The sequence below is a fragment of the Macaca fascicularis genome, chromosome 11 (assembly GCF_037993035.2).
Source record: "Macaca fascicularis isolate 582-1 chromosome 11, T2T-MFA8v1.1".
Taxonomy (NCBI): Eukaryota; Metazoa; Chordata; class Mammalia; order Primates; family Cercopithecidae; genus Macaca; species Macaca fascicularis.
Genome location: NC_088385.1, coordinates 111,005,513 through 111,031,382, shown reverse-complemented (window position 1 = coordinate 111,031,382; position 25,870 = coordinate 111,005,513). Strand labels below are relative to the sequence as shown.

Genomic DNA, 25,870 nt, shown 5'->3' with positions numbered 1-25,870 from the left:
AATACAAAATGCTCATTTTTGCTAAAATAATTGTATTAGATGTTAGATCTTTTTTTGTTGATTTTTAAAACCTACCTCATTTGAATCTACAATGTTTAATTCACGCTTGCTTTCCAAAAACAACTAAGTTTAAATGTCTACCTGTAATGTCCCAAAACGGGGATTTTTATTTCCTAAACAATCTCTAGGGAGGGACGGGACATTAGGATAAAATATAATTCAGTTTTGAGTCCTCTATTAAAATTCTCCAGCCAAATGTTTTCATTCCATAATAACAAGAACAAATTTAGAAGCATACCAGATTTCCCTGCCTTTCTGTGATTTGGATGCTGTAATTTTGCTTGAAATCACATGGACACGTAGAGGCAGACAACACACACTGGGGCCTTTCGGAGAGTGGAGGGTGGGAGGAGGGAGAGGATCAGGAAAAATAACTAATGGATACTAGGCTTAATACCTGGGTGATGAAATAATGTGCATAACAAACCCCCATGACACTCATTTACTTTTGGAACAAACCTGCACATATGCCCCTGAATTTAAAATAAAAGTTAAAAAAATATGAATGATTAGCTAAAATTATTTTTTAAACTTTTAATCCATTCTTTTAGGTATCTCTCATTTCATAAGATGGTAACAAGAATTTCTAAACTAGTTTACTTCACATATGAAATTTCAAATAATTTAAAATCAACAAGTCTTGACCCGATGTCTCACCTTTGAAATTCTGACTGCAGAAGGAGCTCCAGGAAAACCAGGAATACAAGTTTTAAATTCACTGATTTTGCTGAAAGGACCTATCCCACAACCATTGATTGCAGCAACCCTGAATCTGTATCCTGTGCCTGGAACAAGATCTTGTTTCTTAAGCAAGCTGTAATCAGGTACATCTGCATTTCCTACCTAAAATGTAATATATGCAAAAGTTAAAGAAAAGGTACAATTAATATTATTAAAGTTTCAAAAATTAATTCAATTTTTATTAAACAAAAAAACTTTTAAAACATAAATTATGTTTTAAGGTTCTGGTTCACATTTATCTCCCTCTCTCTCACATGGAATCAACCCTCCAATAGAGAAGCATACATCTGCTCCTTATCCAGAGGCGAGCACTCTTTCCAACTGAGAATCACTGATTATACAGATAAATGTAAGAGCATTCTTCACGTGAACAATGTGAAGGTAGAAAAAAAGCTGACAACCACTATAAACAAAGTATCAACTATCCCATCATCATGTAAACTTATCTTGAAGCAGAAATCTCAGAAGATATACTGTCAAATAATAGTCTGCCCAGGAACAATACCCTTTAGAGACAGGCAGGCAAGCTTGATAGAAAAGGAGGGACTAGCAGGTAGTACAGAGTGTTTTTTGTTTTTTTTTTGAGACGGAGTCTCGCTCTGTCTCCCAGGCTGGAGTGCAGCGGCACAATCTCAGCTCACTGCAACAGTCCGCTTCCCAGATTCAAGCGATTCTCCTGCCTCAGCCTCCCAAGTAGCTGAGATTACAAATGACTGCCACCACCCCCAGCTAATTTTTGTATTTTTTAGCAGAGACAGTGTTTTGCCATGCTGGCCAGGAATTCCTGACCAAAGGTGATCGACCCGTCTGGAACTCCCGAGCAAAGGTGATCCACCCGTCTCAGCCTCCTAAAGTGCTGGGATTACAGGCATGAGCCACCACGCCCGGCCTATAGAGCATTTTTTAAAATTAAAATTCAGCAGACACCAAATAAATGTTAAATAATTAGATTATATACTCTAGGTAGGAAGATAATAACATTTACAACTTTCAAACAATTTTTACATATGCTCCCTAACTCTCCCAGTTAGACAGAGAGTGCCAATGTGCTCTCCTACTTTAAGGGAGCCATGTCATCTCTACTTTACAGATGAGGAAACTGAGTCTGGGAGAGATTAAACAAGTGACTTGCCAAGCTCACACTGCTGAATGCTGGAACTAGTGATTCAACCCTAAGTTTACTAGCTCTAAATTTTAGGCTATTTTTTCTTTTAGGAAAAATCAGGTAGCTACTAGGCCCTTAGACACAGACACGTCTTTATATATGAAATCCAACTACAGTGAGAAATTTCACTGGGCATAATACTAATTATTAACTAGAATTTCTATTTTTGTCAAGAGTTAGAAAAATTCTATATGAAAAAGAGGGATATGAGGAGTAATAGTAGAGCAACTAAAATACATATAAATATATAGGATATATTCCCCATTTGTACATATCTTCAGGAGATTCAAAATGAACATCTATTTCCTTGGCAATTCTCTCTCAGAAATTCTCCATTTAGTAATTTTTTAATTTTTATTTATTTATTTATTTATTTTTTGGAGACAGCATCTCACTCTGTCATCCAGGCTGGAGTGCAGTGGCCTGAACATGGCTCACTGCAGCCTTGACCTCCTGGTTCAAGTGATCCTCCCACCTCAGCCTCCCAAGTAGTTGGGAGCAGAAGCGTGTACCTTGCCCAGCAAATTTCTTTATTTTTTGTAAGACAGGATCTTGCCATGTTGCCCAGGCTGGCCTGGAACTCCTGGGCTCAAGCTCCTCTCACCTTAGCCTTCCAAAGTACTGGGATTACAGGCATGAGTCACTGCACCTGGCCTTTATAAATTTTTTCAATGTGCTTTGGAGCTGTTATCTATGTAATAATTCTTAGAAGGTTAAATGTCTAATTTACATATATATCAAATATCTCATATATGTATATGAGGTCCTCTTTAAGGGGTTTCAGCATCAAGGGAATATTAGATTGTATTTAATAGCGTATCAGGGCTTTTAGATTTTTTTTAATTGTAAAATCAGAAATAAAAAATTTTTTTTCAATAGAAAAAAAAGTTCCATTCTCTAGACACACTGGTTAACAAAATTAGAGATATTTCAAAAAACTCTTATCTGTGCTAGTCAGACTAAATTATTTATGACTCAAAACCCAGCTCATTGGCTGGGTGTGGTGGCTCATGGCTGTAATCCCAGCACTTTTGGAGGCTGGGGCGGAAGGATCACTTGAGCCCAGGAGTTGGAGACCAACCTGGGCAACATGGTGAAACCCAGTCTCTACAAAAATTAGCTGGTAATGGTGGCTTGTCCCTGTAGTCCTAGATACTCAGGAAGCCAAGGTGTGAGGATAACTTAAGCCCAGGAGATTGAGACTGCAGTGAGCTCTGATCGCACCACTGCACTCCAGCTTGGGTGACAGAGCAAGACCCTGTCTCAAACAAACAAACAACAAACAAAAAACTCTCTACCTCAGTGATTGTATAAGTTTTTTTTTTTTTTAAATTTAGAGATAGGTATTGCTATGTTGCCCAGGTTGGAATGTAGTGGCTATTCACAGGTGCAATCACACTGCACTGCAGCCTCAAACTCCTGGGCTCAAGCAATCCTCCTGACTCAGCCTCCTGAGTAGGTGGGACTGCAGGCATGCTCCACCACACCTGGTTCAAAGATTTTTTAAATGACATGCTTGTGATGTAGTCCATACAAAGGGCCTTAACAAAGAATACAGTGTAACTTGGTGATATGATTTGGATCTGTTTTCCTACCAAATCTCATGTAGAATTGTAATCCCTAGTGTTGGAGGTAGGACCTGATGGGAGGTGATTGGATCGTAGGGGCAGAGTTCTCATGAATGGTTTAGCACCATCCCCCCTTAGTATTGTATAGTGAGTTCTCATGAGATCTGGTTGTTTAAAAGTGTGTGGCACCTCCCCAGCCCACGCATTGCCCCTGTTCCTGCCATGTAAGACATGCCTGCTTTTCCTTCATCTTCTGCCATGATTGGAAGTTTTCTGAGGCCTCTCCAGAAGCTGAGCAGATGCCAGCATCATGCTTCCTGTATAGCCTGTGGAACCTTGAGCCATTTAAACCTCTTTATAAATTATACAGTCTCAGGTATTTCTTTTCTTTTCTTTTTTTTTTTTTTGAGACGGAGTCTTGCACTGTCATCCAGGCTGGAGTGCAGTGGTGCCATCTTGGCTCACTGCAAGCTCCACCTCCCGGGTTCATGCCATTCTCCTGCCTCAGCCTCCTGAGTAGCTTGGACTACAGGTGTTTGCCACCACACCCGGCTAATTTTTTGTACTTTTAGTAGAGATAGGGTTTCACCGTGTTAGCCAGAATGGTCTCGATCTCCTGACCTTGTGATCCGCCCACCCTGGCCTCCCAAAGTGCTGGGATTACAGGCGTGAGCCACTGCACCTGGCCAGTCTCAGGTATTTCTTTATAGCAATGCGAGAATGGCCTAATACATTTGGTATACAGAATTCACAATTATACAGATTGTGGATGGATCCCAATTTTACTCATTCAAGTGACCTGAATCAGGGTTCTAAAAAAGAAATCTCATTCTTAATTATTTTTTTCTTTCCCTTTCTTAGTTATTGGTAAAGAAAAATCTCATCCTTGAGGCTTATAATTTACAATGTAGAAAATACATCAATAACTACCTTTGAGATGCTTTGCTTCCCTTTTGGCAGCAAATAAAACTGGCTCACCAAAGCTGTATTATTTTTAAAAATTCCCACATCACACCATTGTCGTTCTCCTGCTTTCATTGTGGCCACTGGATTTGAAGGAGTCTCTTTCTAATTTCAGAGAAAAAAAATTTATGAAGACTCTTATTGAATATATGAAAAATTTCAAGATTTAATAAGTCCATGCAGTGATCTACAAGTAGGTATTTGGATAAACACCACAACATTAACAACTCATATGTAAATAAAGTCTTAACAGATTAGGTCAACTGACAGTGAAACAGGGATGCCAATTCAAACACAGGAGTGACAGGCATTCTCCAAGTCAGTAGCTCTGTACTATCAACCTAGCTGGAGTTAGCATGCTTTCCAATCAGTGATATGTTAAAATGCCAGCTATTTTATAGAACATTGTCATTTCAGAGACTCTCTCAGAAAATGTAATTCCTTTAGCGTTAACATTACAACTTGCTCCAAAAGGAGCAAATAAAGAAAAATTCATTCCAAGCTGGCTCATTTCTAGATCCAAAAACAACTAGCAAAAATTCAGTGATCTTTGCACTTAAAATACCTGTGATTCTCCAAACCTAAAAGGAGAAAAAATGTTCAAAACTAAAATGCAATTTGAATATACTTTAGTATATACTAAAGAGGAGTAGATTAAACAGTTTTACATTTTTTATCCTGTTTTAAAACAAATAAACTTCCTCTACCTTAAGCTACTTTTAGTGGTAAGTGAATTATACTTATCCCTGGAACTAACCTTTTAAAGCCATCTTCTTATAAATGAGACACTGTTTCCAGAAGCTCAAAACAAATGTGCACTTCAGTTATTTATTTCTGTCTTAAATATATAACAGCAGAGGTACATGCTTATAATTCACATTTTTTTAATATTTAGGCTATCACACATGACAAAGTGAGCTAACTAGAAGAGTCTTTAAAGTTAAAAAAAGAGTAATAGCTTTAAACTTGTTGTAAAAACTCTCTTCAACAACTTTTATAAAACAACTGGCTCCAACTCAAATAACAAATACAATTCTGGCTGATGCATGGCAAAATAGACTCAAGAGAAAAAAAATTCATTTTAGTAATCCTTCCCTGAGATGAGTCTAAAAACACCAAGACTTAACATTCTGGAAAGATGAAAGCTGATAAAGGTAAATATATGGTCAAAATCCATAAAGTCACGATTGAAAGAAAACAAAAACTAAAGAGAATTCTTAAAGATTCTAAAAGTTAAATTTAGGTCAAATGAAAACTCTTGCTCACAGAAATTAAGTTGAAATGACTAATAACAAAAGAAAACCCTCAAAAGTATATATATGTATGTTTTATCCTTATATTTATCTAAGTAAGACAATCTTGGTATATTTGTAAGGCACTTTCCTGGCATTTTAAGTTTGGTGCCATGCATACCAAATTTGGCCTATGTAAAACAACCAAATATCAGAGATTATTGGGCTACCCTACATTTATGTCAATCCACTATTGCAATATTCTGTTGTGCTCCTATTAAGTAGCTAGCAATACAGCCATTCAAGTTTTATGTTCCATAACACATCCTATCTTTTAACCATTAATGTAATTTACACATATATACACATATATGTATGTATATATACATACACACATTTCTGATTATAAAAATAACATTTCATTATAGAAAAATATAAAAAGCATAAAGAAGAAAGTAAAAAGTATCTGTGGCCCCCCACCTGGATTTTAGAGTGGTTATGTGTGGGTACATGTGAGAGTATAAATGTATGAATTGCATGTATTTTTTAACAAAATTGAGAACACAACACGTTATTTTTTATCCAGCTTTTTCACTAAACATTATACTGTGAACATTTTCCTATTCAATCATTTATTTCTAAATGTATGTCAATTCGTTACTGAGACCTGAGAATCTTTTTATGAAATTAGTTAGAAGTTGCTCAGCATTTAAAAGTACATAATCATGTGTAAACATGCATCATCACCAGGTCATGTACTTACAGAAAACGGCATTGCTGTAGCATGTGTCTCTACACGGCTGATCTTCGTTGCAGGCAGTGCATATGTTTCATCAACTAAAAATTAAACAATTTATCAGATAAGATTTACATAACTTACCAGATACATTAAAATATAATTTTTAAATATATATTTAATGCCACTAACTGTAAACTTAAAAATGGCTAAGACAGCAAATTTTATGTTATGTGTATTTTATCATAATAAAAAAACAGCCAGAGGGTATTGTACTATTATTGACAATAAGTAGTAATATTGACCCTTTAACTCAAAACAATTCATAAACTTCATTTTTTAAGGGTTTGATGACTAGCTAGAACTTCAGAGAATGTTTACTAAAGATGCAATACAATTCCTATTCCAAAAGAATAAGAATTTATCAAATTAGAAATCAAGCAAGTTGGAAGAATTGTTAATACACAGTCTAGAACCAATCTTGTCTAAAAAACAGTTTGCTAAATTTATTCACAGTAGGAAAGACACATTCTGATTGTATTTCAGTGATGTGTGCTAATCTAAATATTTTATGCAGAGAATATTTTATAAAATAATTTTAACTGAAATGCTTTATCTGTTTACATTACATTCTGGAAAGATGAAAGTTGATAAAGGTAAATATATGGTCAAAATCCATAAAGTCATGATTGAAAGAAAACAAAAACTAAAGAGAAGTCTTAAAGATTCTAAAAGTTAAATTTAGGTCAAATGAAAACTCTTGCTCACAGAAATTAAGTTGAAATGACTAATAACAAAATTCCAAGATGAAATGCAATTCCCATCTAAGACAAGTAAGTTTGATGAATTTACATACATAAATGGTTCAAAATACAGTATGTGAAACACATTTCAAACCTTCAGATTTGGTACTGAATGTTGTTAGTGAAGTTTCATCTTTAACAACTGCCCCATTTGTACTGGATGATTCAGTTTTAATGGTCTGCTGGGTTACCATAGTTTGTGTGCTGGAAACAGTACTGGATACAGAAGTTTCAGGAATTACTGTTCTTACATCCAGGCAACTACTTAGAACACCTACATTTGCTGAAGTGTGAGGACCTAAAATAAAAGGGAAAAGGTAATTATTAATATAACATCTGCAGATAATTGTTATGTCTTATAGTTCTTGTCATATGATTCTTGGTACTTTCAGTTTTAAAATCATACATGAGCACCACAAATGGTATTAGTATGAATTAACCATTAGGCATAAAATGTTTAGAAAAATAAAGTGCATTATATCCATAATGGATATCCAACTTTTTACCTTCCTCGTTCATTCTAAACACTGAGCCATTGTTCTTGACTTTTCACTAAATCATAGATCAAATGGCTCTGCCCTTCATTTCAGGAAAAAAATATTAGAGGTCATTAGGCATGAATTATCTCTTTTTTTTGCCTTCTCTGGCTGCAAACTGGAATTGTACTAATAATTGTACTCATCCTCCCTATCTTCCATTGCAGAAGATTTGCTGACCTCTCTCCTAAAAAATCTGAATATATCTTCCTGTATTCTTGGTCCCATTCCTTCCCCTATATGTTGGGACCCTCATCAATCATTCCTCTCTCTTCAGGGTTTTCAGATTCTTTGTCAGTAGTTTTTGGTCCTTGTCCCATAAACATCATCAAGTTCCTGAAGCAAACGACACACCTCTTCATTTACCCAACAATTCCCACCAATTACCCTCTCCCTTTACTAATTCCCTTTAGAGCAGTTTATACTTCCTTGATCTCCCCAAAATTTGATTTCTAGCACACTACTCTAATAAAATAATTCTGGCAAACATCAATGATTTCTAGGGGGTATTTTTCAATTTTCATTTACTTGACTTTTCTGTACTGTAAACAATGCTGACCACATACTCCTTTTTGAAGCTGGTTTTTTTTTTTCCCCTAGGACGTATATTCATTCATTCCACAACAGTGAAGTCTACCATGTATGAGATATTGTATTTGTTTTTATAATGGTGAAATAAGGCAGACATAGATCATGCCTCACAAACTTAAGCCTTCTTCTTGTCGCCCTTACATATTTTTCTGTGCGTTAAATACCATTCCCAAATCCATACATATCTCCCGGGCACTGCACCAGGTGCTAGGAATCTAGCAGTGAACAAGTCAACAAGATCCTTGCTCTTTTGGAGATTACATTTAAATACTCTTAATTTCTAAATTTATGTTTCTAGCCTAGTACTGCCTTCTAGACTCCAGGCCTAAGTATCCAACTGCCCATCAGAAATCTTTACCAGTATATTCCCGAAGTGCCTCAAAAACAGAGTTCCAAGTTGAACCTCTCTTTTCCAAAATCCATTCTTGCTCCTATATTTCCTATTTTGATGAAGACTATCATTACCTACTCTCATATCCAACCCAAAAAACTGGGAGTCATATTCAACTCATTTTTATTTCTCATATACAGCCAGCTATCAAGTCTAATAGATGAAACCTTCTAAAAGTCTCTTAAATGATGAATTCTCTCCTCTCCATTTCAGCCACTGCTTTAGTCTCTATGTATCTCCTGGAGTCAGCTACTGCTTTAGTCTCTATGCATCTCCTGGAGTCCTAAAAGAATCCCTAACAAGTCTCCTAATCATTTTCTACTATAGTTCTTCCTGATGGAGAGGCTATTCTTTAAAAAAAAAAAATTTTGCCTCATTTAAATTCCATAGTTCATAATCAATCATTACTATTGGTAAGTGCTTACTTAGTATTTTAACATCATTCTAACCAGGTTGAATATGGCAGTTTTTTGCTATTAGGAAAATGGATCAAAACTGTACAACATTTACTTTTTCAATGACTATTAAATTCCCTACCAATTTTATAAAAAGCTTTAGTTTAAAATGTCATCCATTTACCTTCATTTTTCCTTAGCATATCCACCACATGACTATTATGATTAGAAGCATTCGATGCCAAAGATGGATATAAAATGGCATTAGAATCCGTCAGTGCTTTAAAGTCTGGTTTGTTTTTCATTGAAGTTTCTTTTGTGGCTGGCTGTTCAGTTTTTGTGCTGTTTATTGTATCATTGATCTACAAGAAATACAACAGATTACTGTAGTAAACAACATTCAATGAAATAAAAATACATGTAAAAAACAAGCAAAATAATTTACAATTTAAATACTTTTTATCAGAATATAAAACACCTAAAAATTACATTATTAATTTATACAGGATTTTTATTCAATTTTATAATAGTTTCTAAGAAAACAATTTCTTTTCACTTAATCTCCACGCTCAAAAGATCCGTTTTGAAGAGGAAAGGGAGAGTATATTTTGAGGAAAAAAAATCTACATTTTAATAAGTGGTAGCTAGTATCACAAGCAAATACATACATAACACAGGAGAGAACAAAGCTACTGGGTCTGGTCAAATTTTCTTAAAGGGCAGACATGTATCCTAAAAATATGGTAACTCCAAAAGTAAAATCTCAGCTATATGGAATCTTCAAGCAAATAAACTATTCTATATGACTGAGTTTTCCATATAAAGATTTCATACATATACATATAATTATCCTATAGCATGAGGTATTTTGGATAAGAATTTCCCTAATTACATTTTTCTTAACCTTCTTAAACACACTATAATAAATACATTCAAACTTTTTAAAAAAATTATTACTATTATTATTATTATTTTTGAGATGGAGTTCTGCTCTTGTGGCCCAGGCTGGAGTACAATGGTACGATCTCAGCTCACTGCAACCTCCACCTCCCAGGTTCAAGTGATTCTCCTGCCTCAGCCTCCCGAGTAGCTGAGATTATAGGCACCCACCACCATGCCTGGCTAATTTCTTGTATTTTTAGTAGAGACGGGGTTTCATCATATTGGCAAAGGCTGGTCTTGAACTTCTGACCTCAGGAGGTCCACCCACCTCAGCCTCCCAAAGTGCTGGGATTACAGGAGTGAGCTACCGTACCTGGCCTAAAAAATTATTTTTATTTTTTATTTTTTTGAGACAGGATCTTGCTCTGTTGACCAGGCTGGACTGCACTGGCATGACCACAGTTCACGGCAGCCACCACCTGCCAAGCAATCCTCCTGCCTCAGTCTCCCAAGTAGCTGGGGCTACAGGCACACACCAGCATACCCAGCTAATTTTTCTATATTTTGTAGAGATGGGGTTTTGCCATGTTGTCAAGGCTGTTCTTGAACTCCTGAGCTGAAGGATCTACCACCTTGGCCTCCCAAAATGTTGGGATTACAGGTGTGAGCCATAGAACCCAGCTGCTACGTTTACAATGTTTTGATAATTCAAGTCATCAATGTGTATATCAGTTATTATACCTACAGTTCTACCTAACCATAAAAGTGACCTGGCTTCATTCAAATACCCTAATGTTGTTCTTTCTAATTACCTGTTTTTTGTTACTTTTCTGTCTCTATTTTTATTGTCAGCTCATAATTTCTCATGGCTCTGAGGATACTTGTCTATAATATGCCCTGTGCTTGCCCTTAATTGGTGGTGCTACTGTTTATAAGTGATGATGATGATGATAGCCACAACTATGCCAGGCATTATGGCAGACAGTGTACTATATATATCCATACACTCTGGATCTTACTTAATCTTCACAAGAATCCTATTAGTAAGATAACTTGACCCCTATTATAGATGAAGAAAATGATACTCACAGAACTTAAGTTACAAACCTATAGTCAGGTAGCCAGTAAGTAACAGCTAGAATTTGAATTTGGTTTATTTCATTTCAAAATTCTTACATCTGGAATGTGCTTTTTGCTTAAAATCAGACACTCAGTCTAACTGAAATTTTATAAAATAAGTATAAATAAATCCTGAGAATTTTCATTAAACATGATAGATTAAACACATTTGCTTCAGGAGATTTCTCCAAAACCCAATTCAAATGACAAAAAAGGAATTTTTTAAAGTATGAAGCTATAACCTTTTAAGAAAAAAGAGAATGGCAGAAGAGAGAATAGTAGATAAGATGTAAAACAGAACAGCTGGAGCTAAGAGCCTTCTCCTAAGTGAAAAGTCACTAAGATGTGGCCTGTTTGTGCCCCAGGGCCCAGGGCAGTCAGTGGTGGCAGAGGTGCAGAGTACAAGAAAACGCTGGAAGCTTGTCACACAGAAGTCTGTTTAAGAAGTGTTGTAGCCCTAGTTCTGCTCTCCCAGAATACCAAGGCAGAGAAATTCCTCTCCTTCATTCTAGCTGAAGATGGAAAATAGGTAGAAAGGTTGAAATGTGAGTCTCTAGACTACGCTACAGTATCCCACAAATGATACAAGCATGAGGATGATACAAGTATGGGGAGAGGCGCCATACTGAAAATTGGAATTAAATGAAAGTCTAAATGCTGAACAGAAATATACCTTCCCTCCAATCCCCTTACTAAGCTCCCAGATTCTGAGAGCCAGGCTCATAACCCTTAAGCAAGAGGTTGGAGAATTCTTAGGGGAAACTAACTGGTCTAAGAAAAAAGACCCACAGATACTGACATTTGTAGGTCCCCGCCCACTTACTCTTGTTGAGGTTTACTAAGCAACAAGCCACATCCACATGCATAGGCCTTCCAGGTTTTCTTAAAGCCTCACTTTAAACATAAAGGGACAGCCAAGCATCAGCAGACACTTGATGACAACCTCTAATGTGGAAGTCCAAGATTAAAACACATTAAAAAATAAAAAGGAGCTTGAAAAAAAGAAACATAACAAAGAGCAGACTAAAACTCCAAAATGTTTTAAAGTATAATTCTTCAGGAGAGAAGGAAAGATATTATATTTATGAAACAAGAATAGGGTGCTATAACAGAAATAAAGAAAATGAGGCTTTTAGAAATTAAAAATGTGGTTGGATATATTTAAAAGGTAAACATTGGAATAGACAGAGAAAACAGAAGATAAAAAGCAAAATCAGAGGACTAGTTTATTAAAAAAAAAAAAAGAAAAGAAATTGAGGGAAGAAATCATCAGTAATGAAGGTCATGAGTTTCCAGAACAATGGGGTCCACTGGGTGAGGCACACCAAATGAAGACATACACTCTAAGGCACATCACTGTTGAAATTTCAGAATACTGGGGATAAAAAGATAAAAAATTAGTCATATATAAAGGATCAGGAATCCAAATGGCATCACACTTTTCAATAGCAACACTGAATGCTAAAAGACGCTACAAAAATTCCTACAAATTTTTGAGGGAAAAACTTCCGATATAGGATTCTATAAGCCAGCCAAACTATCAGTTAAATACGCTAAAGACATTTTCAGATATGCAAGATCTCAAAAAGTTTACCTTTCATAAGCCCACTTCTCAGGGGGTTGCAACAAAATAAAGGAAAACACAAAGAAAGAGGAAGAAATAAGGTCAAGAAATATGGGCTGTAACACAGGAAAGAGATAAATTCCTATTATGAAACAGAGAAGGTAGTTCTAAGGTGAGAGCTGTGCAGCAGGCCTAGAGAAGAACCAGTACCTGAGGACAGGGGGCTCCAGGAGGAATTGTTCCAAGGGTGGAAAAAAGAAATTACCTTTATGTCCAAATATCTTAAGTTTTATAACTTTTTGGAAAATTTGATTATGAATTAATGATAGAGAAGAAGAAAACTAAGCAAGTGAAAAAGTGAGGCAGTTAATGCCAGGAAAAACAAATTTGCATGAAAAAGGAGTAATTCTCATAGCACACTACATGGCTCACCTGCAACTGTTTCACCATCATAGTGTAAACATCAAGCCATAATTCTACTAAAAATATGTGAAGGATGTGGGAACAGGAAAGGAGGAGATGAGGCAGAATTGTAAGAGATCATTAAAATTGTCATCTTTCATTATTGACGACAATTGATCTAAAAGTAGAACCTTCAACAACATGAGTTTGAACTGTGAGGGTCCATTTCTATGTGGATTATTATTTATTTATTTGTTTTTTGAGACAGGATCTTGCTCTGTCACCCAGGCTGGAGTGCAGTGGTGCAACCTCGGTTCACTGCAAGCTCCGCCTCCTGGGTTCACGCCATTCTCCTGCCTCAGTCCCCCAAGTAGCTGGGACTAGAGGTGCCCGCCACCGTGCCTGGCTAATTTTTTGTATTTTTTTTTAGTAAAGACGGGGTTTCACCATGTTAGTCAGGATGGTCTCAATCTCCTGACCTCGTGATCTGCCCACCTCGGCCTCCCAAAGTGCTGGGATTACAGGTGTGAGCCACCGTGCCTGGCCGTGGATTATTTTTAAGAAATACAATTGGTGCTCCATATCTGTGGGTTCCACGTCCTCAACCAAACACGTATAGAAAATACAGTATTCGCAGGATGCAAAAACTGTGGATACAGAGGGCCGAATTTTTGCATTTGCACGTTCCACAGGGCCAACTACAAGACTTGAATATTGAGGGGACTGTGGGGGGGTGGGTCCTGAAACCAATGCCCTGCAGATACAGGACAACTGCACATAGTTAGATACTAAAAGAAAGCTACAATAGTTTAAAGTAGTTGCTTCTAGGGAACAGAAATCAAGAGCAGGTAGGTACAGGGTAGGAAACTACTGCTCTTCATCATAAACTTTACAGTATCATCTAAATTTGTGACACACACACACATATATATACACATACATAGTATATAATCAACATATAACATATGACTACATATAACAGAAATATTATGTCTAATATGACAGGCTACTTACAAACTGTATGAGCTTTACTTGTAATAACACCTTCCTGACATACTATAAGTATGACATGATATACTTCCAGACCTATGCCTTTACTGGTCTTCAGTCATACTCAGAACATATTAGTCAATACCTACATCATTTTCTTTGAAAAAAGTCTACTGAGGTAGATGGCAGTTTACCAAATAAAAATAATCTTAGTAAGCATATTCATTACTCTCTACCAAGACCTACTGTGATGTACTTCATAAACAAGAAATAACCTCACAAGTGTTCAATTTAGTAACTGATATTTTTCAGTAAACAAAATACATAGTAAAGAAAATATTTTATACATATTTTTCTTTAGATGTCTGTGTGACATTTAGAAATGGCAAAATATAGACACGTAAGTACATATTACATTGAATTAGTCTGATGCTCTGTGTAATGCAGCTACGCTTCTCTTGGCCTGGGGTTTTCAATTCAGGCTTCAGTCAGAGTGATCTGTGAAGCTTTCTTTAAAAACAGAGCTGCCTGGGCATTTTCCTAAAGATTCTGCTTCATTAGATTTGAGGAAGAGCTTGGGAATCTGTGTGTGTTTGTTTGTTTGCTTGTTTAGCTCAGAGTTAACTCTCAAGTGCAGGCAGGATTAAGGACCCCTCTTCTAGAGTAGTAGTATGCTAAAAATCTGAATAAAAATTGAAACTATAACCATAAACATCCAATTACCTTCATACACTTTTTTACTTACACTGTTAGGAACGATGTTATTACTGCCTTGTCTGTGAGGGTCCATCCTGACTCCTGTAGGAATGAGAAAGGTTCAGACTGATATGCTCTTAATTAGCTTCAATAAAATATAATTAAATATTTTTAAAGTTACATATTAAAGTTTAAAAAGTAGTATCTTTACCAAAGGTTATATGTTTTCTTAATAGTTTGCTTAAGTTGACTGAAATTCTCTCTGGAAAAATGTGCAAAATTTGTGTTTGCTTTTACTTCCAAGGCCTATTTAGTTAAAAATACTTTTGAAAAAGCTGAGATATTTATGAAAGCAAATTAAAGCCAATCTGCTGAAGTCAAGTAATATGTCAAATTAGGAAAGTACATAAAAATGAACTGCAGAAAACACAATCTATCCTACGTTTCTATGTATTCTACTACATCATAATGGTAAGACAGCCAAGTTTCAGAACTGAAATACAATGTATTATCAGGCATGGACCTAATGCCATAAAATTTATTAAACCAAACCTAATCACAGACTTTTATGCAGATATTCTACATATATATATATATATATGTATACACCCAAACACCCCCCCCGACACACACACATATATGTACTGCAGTATATGTGTGCGTGCATGTGTGTGTGTGTGTATTTTTTTTTTTTTTTAAGACAGAGTCTCACCTGTTGCCCAGGCTGGAGTGCAGTGGCATGATCTCAGCTCACCGCAACCTTCACCTCCTGGGTTCAAGTGATTCTTCAGCCTCCTGAGTAGCTGGGATTACAGGTATGTACCACCATATCCAGCTAATTTTTGTATTTTTAGTAGAGATGGGGTTTTACCATGTTTACCAGACTGGTCTAAAACTCCTGACCTCAGGTGATCCACCTGCCTCAGCCTCCCAAAATGCTGGGATTACAGGCGTGAGCTACCATGCCTCGCCTGCAGTATATATTTTTAAAAGCATGTGAGCACACATACTTTAAGCATGAAAATTATGTTACCTTGCATATTTGGTGCTGCTGAAGAATCTGATGATGCAGCTTGGTATGGCAAGTCCGTACTCAACTGCAAAAGATAGCCCTCAACTGTAGACACTTCATCCCACTTGACATGAAAGGAGTTGGTGGTGGCTTTGATCAGCTGTACTTGAGATGGTGCTGGTGGTTTCTCTATAGAATAATAAAGATATTATACATTTAAGTTTCCAGTGTATAAATGGTTTGCTGATACAGTTTGTTTGGACTGGAGCTTTGAAAACATCAGCAATGAACATCTGCTTACCAAGACAGGGAAAGTTTACTCAGATAAACGCAGCTATAGTAGGTCAAATAAAAATAGTTTGGGGTTCTTATTCTGTTTATTTATTTATTTTCTTGGACAAATATATCTATAAACAAAACAATCCAGTACAAAACTACCGAACTATTTGAGTCATCAGATTCGGAAATGTGTTTAATCCTAGAAGGGGTTTTTCTGGGGGAAGCTGGGAATCCTAGAAGGAGTTTTTTTTGAGGGAGGCTGGGGAGAGGCAAGGGGAGCCAAGTATTAAAGCTACATTATTTTATCTTTCTTAGAAGTTCTAATATTCTTTAATTTTATGAGCCAATTTTCAGCCAACAGCATACGTGTTAGCAATTCTGTTAATGTTAGCAAAGATAACTTGGACATGATATTTTATAAAAGCATAACTTCTCTGAAATTAATACCCCCTTATCAAGACTTGTACTACCAGCTGGACATGGTGGTTCACGCCTGTAATCCCAGCACTTTGGGAGGCCGAGGTGGGCGGATCACCTGAGATCAGGAGTTCAAGACCAGCCTGGCCAACATGGGGAAACCCTGTCTCTACTAAAAATACAAAAATTAGCCGGGCGTGGTGGCTGGCACCTGTAATCCCAGCTACTTGGAAGGCTGAGGCAGGAGAATCACTTGAACCTGGGAGATGGAGGTTGCAGTGAGCCAAGATCATATCACTGCACTCCAGCTCGGGTGGCAGAGTGAGACTCCATCTCAAAAAAAAAAAAAAGGAATGGTGGGAGGAAGAGATAAATCCTCAACTTTCATAGCAGAAAGTAAGCACATTATTGTCTAAATGAAAAAAATATATATATATCAAAGTAATAATATATGTATGTGATATAGAGATATGGAAGTTAATACCTAAAGAATCATTTAACAGAGTTAAGAACAAACAAATGCTTGTAAAGCAAGTAAAATGAGGAAAGGTGCGAGCAAAGAACTGTGATTTTTCATAGAAAGCCTCATGGAATTTTATTACTCTTTTACATGCTATCAAATGCACAAAGTTTAACTAAAAGTGAAAAACAAAACAAAACAAAACAAAACAAGATGAGCCCCCTCTTCCACCAAAACTGATGCTAACTTATCAAGAGGAAAAGCAAAATCTATATTTTGCCCTTATGATCGTGGCCATGATTACTTTTAGAATAATACTGATATCTAAAGCTTATTATGAAAAGGTTTATAGAAAAACAGGCCATTCAAATCCAATTTTTTAAATCTTTTTAAGTCATAGATCCCTTAGAGAATCTGCTCAAAGTGATATAATCCCTACAGAGAAAATTCAGTCATACACTTTTTTTCATCCAATTTCAGAGACTGAAGCTTATCCTTAGACTTCAGTTAATAATTTCCAATTTCCAACATGAACCAGTAAGTTCAATTTTCTATCTTTTTTTCTTGCTTGCTAGTACATGCTTCTTTCATAGGCAGCATTTACTCTCTTAATTGTTTCATATTTTTTCAACTATCTTAATTTTAAAATTAAACTCTTTTTACATTACAAAAACAATACATGCTACTGTGGAAAATACAGACAAGTAATGACAGAAAAGCTTTGAAGAAAATGTATAATCTCAGCTCTCAGATAATGCTTTGGTGTGTGTCCTTCCAAGTTTTCTATTTATAATTTTGAAAATACTGGAGTCATTACATGTTTTATAATCTATTTTTCTCATGTAACATCACATATTACACCTCCAGATCTAATTTCTCTAATGGCCACTAGATTCATCTATTCATTCAAATGCCTGCTTGATCTTATTTCAAATTTAGCATGGTCTAAATGGAACTCTTGACTTTCTCCACAATGTTATTTTCTCTCAGTCTTCTCTATCTCAGTAAAATTCAAGCTAAAAACTTCATCCTCCATTCTGTCGCTTGCCACACAAATTATCATCCGGTTCTGTCAATAAGAACTCCAAAATGTATCCTGAATTTATGCAGTCCTCCCCTCCTCCATTGTCACCAACTATAGTCTAAAACACTTTTTTGACTACTGCAAGAGATTTCTAACTTGTCTTGCAGTGTGCACCTAGAATTCATTTTCCATACAACTGCCAGTGACCATTTCAAAATGTACATCAGAATGTGTCACATTTCTCCTTCAAACTTACACATAACTTCCTGCTGCACTTCAAAAATAACTTAGAAACTCTACCACCACATTCAAGGCCCTATGTCCTGTGGTCATCTCTCTAACCTCCATTCCTACACTTTCTTCTTTGTTTACCCAGTTCAAATCTGTTGCCAAACATGCCAAGTATTCCCATCTCAGACTCCTTGTATGTGCTGTTCCCTCTTCCTGCAGTGGTTTCTCTGGCCTTTTTATGTGGGTATCTCCTTCTCACCATTCGAATAACATCCCACGTCATCTCATCACAGAAGCATTTTTTGACTACCCACCCTGAAGCAGCCACCACTCCTGTGCCCAATACCTAACACCACTATCTCATGTATTCACATGATTAACAGAAACTGAACTTATTTTGTTAATCTGTTTCACTATTGCTCATTATCTCCTTGCTGTCATACCCCCTCAGAATGTAAGTTCTTTGTGAGAGCAGGGGCACTATCAGTCTTGTTTGCTGCTATATTCTCAGCATTTAGAACAATTCCTGCTACACAGCTGTCAATCAATATTTATTAAAAATTGATGTGAGGTACACATTTTTAAAAATTGTGGCGCTCTAATAATTTTTTTCCCCCTTTAGAGATGGGGTCTTGCTCTGACACCCAGGCTGGAGTGCAGTGGAGCAATCAGAGCTCACTGCAGGTAGACTCAGACTCCTGGGCTCAAGTGATCCTCTTGCCTCAGCCTCCCAAGAAGCTGGGACTATAGGCATGAGCCACTGTACCTGGCTAATTTTTTGTTTGATAGAGATGGGGGTCTCACTATGTTGCCCAGGCTTGTCTTGAACTCATGGCCCCAAGTAATCCTCCTGCCTCAGCTTCCCAAAGTGCTAGGATTACAGGTGTGAGCCACTGCACCCAGTCTCTATTTTTTAAAAATCTTTTATTTTAAAATAATTTTAGGTTTGCAAAAAAGTTGCAAAGATAGTACAGCATTGCCATAACCCCCTGGCCCCAGTTTTCCCTTTTCTCCAGCTTCCCCTAATATAAGCACGTTTGTTAAAACTAAGAAATTATTGGTGTAATACTATTAACTCAACTATAGACAACTCAGATTTCACCAGTTTTTCAATTAATGTCTTTTTTTGTTCCAGGATCCAATCCAGAACACAACATCACATTCAGCTGTAATGTCTCCTTTGTCTCCTCCACTTTTTGATTATTTCTTAGTCTTTCCTTGTTTTCTTTCGCTTTGAAACTTCTGAATAGTACTGCTCACATATTCTTTGTAGAAGATCTAGAATGTCCCTCAATTTGGGCTTGTCTGATATTTTCTCATAGTTAGACTGAGATTATGGATTTGGGAATACCACCAAGGTACTTTTACTTATCACACGATATTAGGGAGTAAATGATACTAACTTGACTTATCACTAGTGATATTAACCTTGATCACTTGATTAAGGTAGTACTTGCCAGGTTTCTCCTGCTTGCCAGGTTTCTGTAAAGCTACTATTTTCCCTTTCCATACTCTATTCTTTGCAAAGGAGTCTTTAAATCCAGTCTACACTCAAGGAGAGGATAATTATATACTTCTCAGGAGTGGAGAATAACTACACATATTGTTTCTTCTATTCATACTTAATTATGGGAAACAGAGGTAGTAGCATTTACAGTAAGTCTCAAAAGGCAGACATTTGAGTGCTTACCTAAAGGAAAAAGTTTATTTGTTAACTATTCTTACCTACCAGTATCAAGATACCAAAGATCCTTGCAGCAAACTTGACTATTCAGTGCTTTTTTGTAGCCATCTCTTCCACTCCAAAAATACAATCGAGTGCCAATTGCAACAGCGCAGTGGCCAGCTCTTGGTCTTGGTCTTGAATTTTTTTTATCTTCCTGAGAATCTGATACTAGGGTGGTCCACTCTGTTGTATCTGAAAAGATAGAAATATCCATGACTAATTTTTTTTCTTAACAAAATTACAAAAATCACCTTATTAATAAAGTTTAATTCAATGAGTAACTCTTAAAAAACTCACCCAGATTTAGGTAAGAAAATGAACTGGTACATCTCCATTCACAATCATGAGGTGAAGTCTCAGTATTTTCCCCCTTATGTGGGACCCATCCACCAAAAATGTACATCCTGAGCAACAACAAAACAAAAACATAAAGTAGCTTATTTCATTTTACTTCTTGGATTTGAAGTGCGAAGAATAGAAAACTCTCCTATCAGTTGACTCAGAGCTCCAGAACTATTCATTCACTTACCATTGTCAAGGTAATGGGAATAAGAAGATGAATAAAGTGGTCTTCTTTCAAGAGTTTACAATTTTATGAAGCAATACAGAATCACAATTGTTTCTCTCTGGCAAGTTACTTAAAGTGAAGAATATTTTGATTATAATATATTTAAAAATCAATATGGCCTATAATATACTAAGGGTACCTCAGTCAGAAAGATACTCAATTGATCTATGACATCCAAAGTCAAATTTAAAATTGTATGCATATAGTAACCAAAGAGGATTAAATTTCATATAACTTTGGTCATTGATATCACTTAAACAAAAAACTTTAAACTGTGTTCCTTTAGGGCCCTAGGAGTTCTGAAGACAAGCCTGATGGCTGCTGGAAGAGAAAGGCTCATCAGGCAGAAATCAGGGCCCATGTGACCTGATGTCAACCAGAGATCTATTTTTTTTTTAATGCCAATCCGAGATTTTTTTTTTTTTGAGACAGGATCTTGTCCTATTGCCCAGGCTAGAGTGCAGTGGCATGATAATGGTCCACTGCAAACTCAACCTCCTGGGCTCAGGCCATCCTTCCACCTTGGCCTTCCAAAGTGCTGGGATTATAGGTGTGAGCCACCATGCCCGGCCAGAGCTCTATTTTTTAAAATCCATTTTATATGTTGGGGTTTCAGTGGAAAATTACATTTTATAAAATGGCTCTTCAGTTAAAAAAATGTATAAAAATGTCTAAGATTTTGTTTAAATGTAAAGAACATCCTGTTTGGTTTTGAGTTTATTTAAAAAAAAAACAAACTAGGTTCTAAATTACAACAATCATTTCCTAAAATATTACATTTAAGGTAGAATCCCTGAAGTAGTAACTATTTCATTAAATTCTGATTAAACAGTACTCCTAATTGTGGCACAATGTTGCACAAATAAGGGAATTTGTTGATGGTAGTAATAGCCAACATTTATGGAGTGCTCACTTCATACCAGAAACTGTTCTAAGCATTTCATATGTATTAATTCATTTAGTCTTCATTACAGCCTTGTCAAGTAGGTTTTACTTTAATCCACATTGTATACTTAAGGAAAGTGAGGTACAAACATATTAAATTTTCTTGCCCCAGGTCATACAGGACAAGTGCCAAAGCTGAGTCTTGAATTTAGGCCATCTGGTTACAGAGTTTGTATTCTAACCATCAACTCTATATTGCCATCTAAAGCATAATCATTAAGAGCATGTGCCTCAGTACAAATGAAGCAATACCAAAAATATGAAAAAGGAAACAGTGAGTTAGGTGATTAGTTTGGCAACACCCAGGTTTACACTTACATAAAGCCTACTCTGGGCAAGGCATTATAAGGAATGCAAAGAAGTAAAAGAGAGAGCATAAGAAAATGGCATATTAAGTATTTTTGCTTCTACAGACAAATTATTTTAGCTCCAGTAAGCACAATCAAACTTTATTAACCTTCATAATCTATTTCTAAGAAACTACTAGCGTTACTTTCTTTGTGGGCTTCTTAAGTTGTTTTTTAAAAAAAAAAAAACAGAAGCAAAATACAAAAAACCACCATACTTGTTTCCTATAACACTGGCTGTATGAAGGCTTCGTGGAAGTGGCACTGTCCCTTTAGTTTCTGGTTTTGACCATGACATAGTTTCTAAAAGTAAAAATAATTATATTAGCAACTTGATCTAACAACAGTAAATTACCTCAACTTGCATAATTTCAAAAAATAAAACAAGGACTTACCAAAATGAAACAAAGTATTTTAAAACAATTATTTGAACATTATCTTAAACATTTCCAGCTTACATAAACTGCCAATCAGAAATCTATTTATACTTAATGTTAGTACAGTTAGCCCTCTGTATCCATGGGTCCTGCATCAACAGATTCAATTAACCACAGATTGAAAATATTCACAAAAAACTTTGGTTGCACTGAACATGTTTTCTTTTTGTCATTATTCCCTAAACAATACAGTATAACAACCATTTATATAGTATTTACATTATATTAGGTGTTATAAGTAATCTCAAGTGGAGATGATTTAAAGAATATGGGAGAATATGCAAATATTACACCACTTTATATCAGGGACTTGAGCATCCATGGATTTTGGTATCCAGGATATCCATGGTATTCAGGAGGTCCTGAATAAATCCTCCACAGATACCGAAGGATGACTGTATTTGTAATAAATAAGTGTGCTTAGGGTACTACCAATTTTGAATTAAGAATATTAGAGATTTTATCATTTAAAGTAAGAGTACACTGGACAGAAGATAGTCAAAGGTGAGAGGCACACTACCCTCCAATCATTCATTCCTAAGATCCCTTTAGAGAGAACTACTTAAGGGTTTTCTACTGACCACGAATAACATTGTTAATGCTACATTTCCTGTAGATAAGGTAACCATATAAAGTTATCATCCTGTACAGGACATTTTTCAGAGTGAAAGGGAGTATTGTACTATTGATAATTACACAAGACAATAAGCATAAACCAGAATCATCCCAGGTAAACCAGGACATACGGTAACCCTGTTTACAGAACGCACAAGAGAGTTACTATCATAAACCAAACATTCATTTTCTCAATCTGATTTATCAGCAACCATTCATATCACATATCAGCTGTCCCTGGGGCCACAAGTGCTAGTTATAAATCTAAGTACAACTCAATAAATACTGCAATCAATAATATTTTTCAAAGCATCTTTTAATTTGCCTTATTCCTGAGCCTGAATCAAGTTAAACTTACCTAAGTCAAGCTGCCATAGGTCATCCAGGCGAGCACCACACATTCCACCAAAAACATACATTTTTGGACCTCCAGAATCTTTTTTGCAATATATAACAGCTGTGTGGGATTCTCTTGGAGAAGGCACAACCCCTTTAGTCACTGGAATGCTCCAACCCACAACACCAGAGCCATGCTGTAGCTCCAACTCATAAAAATCATTTAAATATCTAGAATATCATAGGAAAAATTAAAATATTCAGATAATATATACCCTTTCTTTGCATTTTATTTCTATTTATAAAGATAAAATGTGCTTACTATGAAAAGTTCATATAGTACAGAAAGGCATTAGGAGAGCAGAAAACCCCAAACCTCATTCATACAATACATACTTATCAAACACTACTATGTACCAGGCACTCTTCTGGAGCTCAGTAGTGAGCAGAAGAGATTAAGAATAATTCCTGTTATCATTTAGCCAACACTCTTATCAATGACAACTTGCCAACTGTTGGTGTTAAAACATAGCTACAAATCCTCTGACACTCTTCCCATCGGGAAGTTGGGTCTATGTTCCCTTCCCTTGATTCTGGACTGGTTTGTGATTGCTTTGATTAATAGGGTATATGACTTCTGAGGCTGCGTCACAGAAGGCCTAAACAGCTTAAGTAGAACACTTACTCTTGGAATCCTGAACCACCATGTAAGAAGTTCAACTCCCATAAAACTACCATCTGGATGGCCATATGCAGGTATGTAGGGTGACAGAACCAGCTGAGTCTGTCCTTCAGCCATTGCAGTTGAGGCATCAGGCACAGAAGTAACCCCTTCAAGACTTCTCAGCTGAGGGCCCAGCCATCCCTCCTGTGGCCTATCTAAATTCCTGACCCACAGAATCCATGAACATAATCAAATGGTTATTATTCTGCATCACTAAATTTTGGGGCAGTTTACTGTATGGTACTAGATAACCAGAACAATCACTATTGAAAATATTTTGGTACATATCCCTTAAGACACCTCTGTCTATGGATAAACACATATGGATAAATGAGGCATACTAAAAATACTGCTTTGCAACCTTTAAAATTTTCATTATAATGTCATAGCAATGTCCTACATAGTTTTTAACTTTAGAAACTGGCACTAAGTTTCATGGATGTTTTTGAAGTTTTGCGCAAAATGACTTTTGTAGAAATTTATTTCCTACAAAATTATTATTCAAATGTAAGGGCAAATATTAAAACATTTCAGGACATATAAAACTTCAAAGTTTAGCTACATAATTGTTTTGGGGAAAATAATTCTAGGATGTTATCTAGGAAAAAGAAAAAGAAATATAATACTTTGAATAGGCCTGGCGTGGTGGCTCATGCCTGTAATCCCAGCACTTTGGGAGGCTGAGGCGGGAGGATCACGAGGTCTGGGGATCGAGACCATCCTAGCTAATACGGTGAAACCCAGTATCTACTAACAAAAATACAAAAAATTAGCCAGGCATGGTGGTGGGCGCGCCTGTAGCCCCAGCTACTTGGGAGGCTGAGGCAGGAGAATGGCGTGAACCTGGGAGGCAGAGCTTGCGGTGAGCCGAGATCACACCACTGCACTCCAGCCTGGGTGACAGAGCGAGACTCCGTCTCAAAATAAATAAATAAATAATAAAGAAATAATACTTTGAATAAGAGAAATGGTAGTAATTTGTGGTTACATCTAAACTGATGTTGAAATCTGTGGTTATGAGATCTAAATAACCACTAAGAAAAATTTACTACTAAGTTAATTTTTAAAATTTATCATAACCTGGATTAAGATTCAAAAATACATGGAACATACAGAAAAATGAAGTAGGCAAAAGAATGTTAAAATAAAGACAGTAATTTATTCCCAAGGTTGACAGGATATTTTCATTGTAAATGTGTGTTAATTTCCAAGCAACTAAGCTATGCACAAAATTAGCACATATAATTCTCAGATCACTATAGGGAAACAGTCAAAGAAAAATAATAAACAGGGGAAGAGTAAAGAAATGGGGAAAAAAGCAAAGTATAGTATATAGAAAGCAGTTAATAAGATAGTTAAAAAAAAAAAAAAAAAAACAGGCCAGGGCCAGGTGCTGTGGTTCACACCTGTAATCTCGGCAGTTTGGGAGGCCAAGGGGGGTGGATCACCTGAGGTTAGGAGTTCAAGACCAGCCTGGCCAACATGGTGAAACCCTGTCTCTACTAAAAATACAAAAATTAGCTGGGCGTGGTTGCGGGCGCCTGTAATCTCAGCTACTCAGGAGGCTGAGGCAGGAGAATCACTTGAACCCGGGTGGTGGAGGTTGCAGTGAGCTGAGATCACACGGCTGCAGTCCAGCCTGGGTGACAGAGCGAAACTCCATCTCAAAAAAAACAAAAAACGAAAAACCCCCACCATAAACAATGTCAAAAGAAAAAAGGACAAACTTAAAAAGTTTAGCACATGTTGCAGAAAAAAAGGTCAAATTTTCCTAAAAACCAAGATAATGACCACTCACACAATAGACACAGATAAAAAGATAGAAACTGACAGTTCACAGAACAGGAAATAAAAATTACATAAACATATATATATACACACACACAGACACAGATGTATAAACATGCACGTACAC

At 36.3% G+C, this 25,870-nt stretch overlaps 1 protein-coding gene across 4 annotated transcripts in view; it reads right to left on the bottom strand.

The window, feature by feature from the left end:
- HCFC2 (host cell factor C2) overlaps nt 1-25,870 on the bottom strand; it is a 42,177-nt gene that overhangs the window by 3,658 nt on the left and 12,649 nt on the right. The window contains exons 4-15 of one of the 4 annotated variants that reach the window (XR_012420549.1): nt 23,254-23,462; nt 22,062-22,146; nt 20,281-20,387; nt 19,987-20,175; nt 15,868-16,035; nt 14,884-14,936; nt 9,366-9,543; nt 7,363-7,566; nt 6,493-6,566; nt 5,255-5,335; nt 4,465-4,602; nt 718-903 (exon numbers count right to left, since the gene is read on the bottom strand). Coding sequence is in view for 2 of the 4 variants with exons in the window: in XM_005572065.5 (XP_005572122.1) it covers nt 718-903; nt 4,465-4,602; nt 6,493-6,566; nt 7,363-7,566; nt 9,366-9,543; nt 14,884-14,936; nt 15,868-16,035; nt 19,987-20,175; nt 20,281-20,387; nt 22,062-22,146; nt 23,254-23,462 (1,591 nt within the window). In the remaining 2 variants the exon portion in view is untranslated. Of the gene's footprint in view, nt 1-717; nt 904-4,464; nt 4,603-5,254; nt 5,336-6,492; nt 6,567-7,362; nt 7,567-9,365; nt 9,544-12,312; nt 12,558-14,883; nt 14,937-15,867; nt 16,036-19,986; nt 20,176-20,280; nt 20,388-22,061; nt 22,147-23,253; nt 23,463-25,870 lie in introns of those variants that run through there. The other 3 variants (XR_012420548.1, XM_005572065.5, XM_074007639.1) reach the window with 3 other exon arrangements.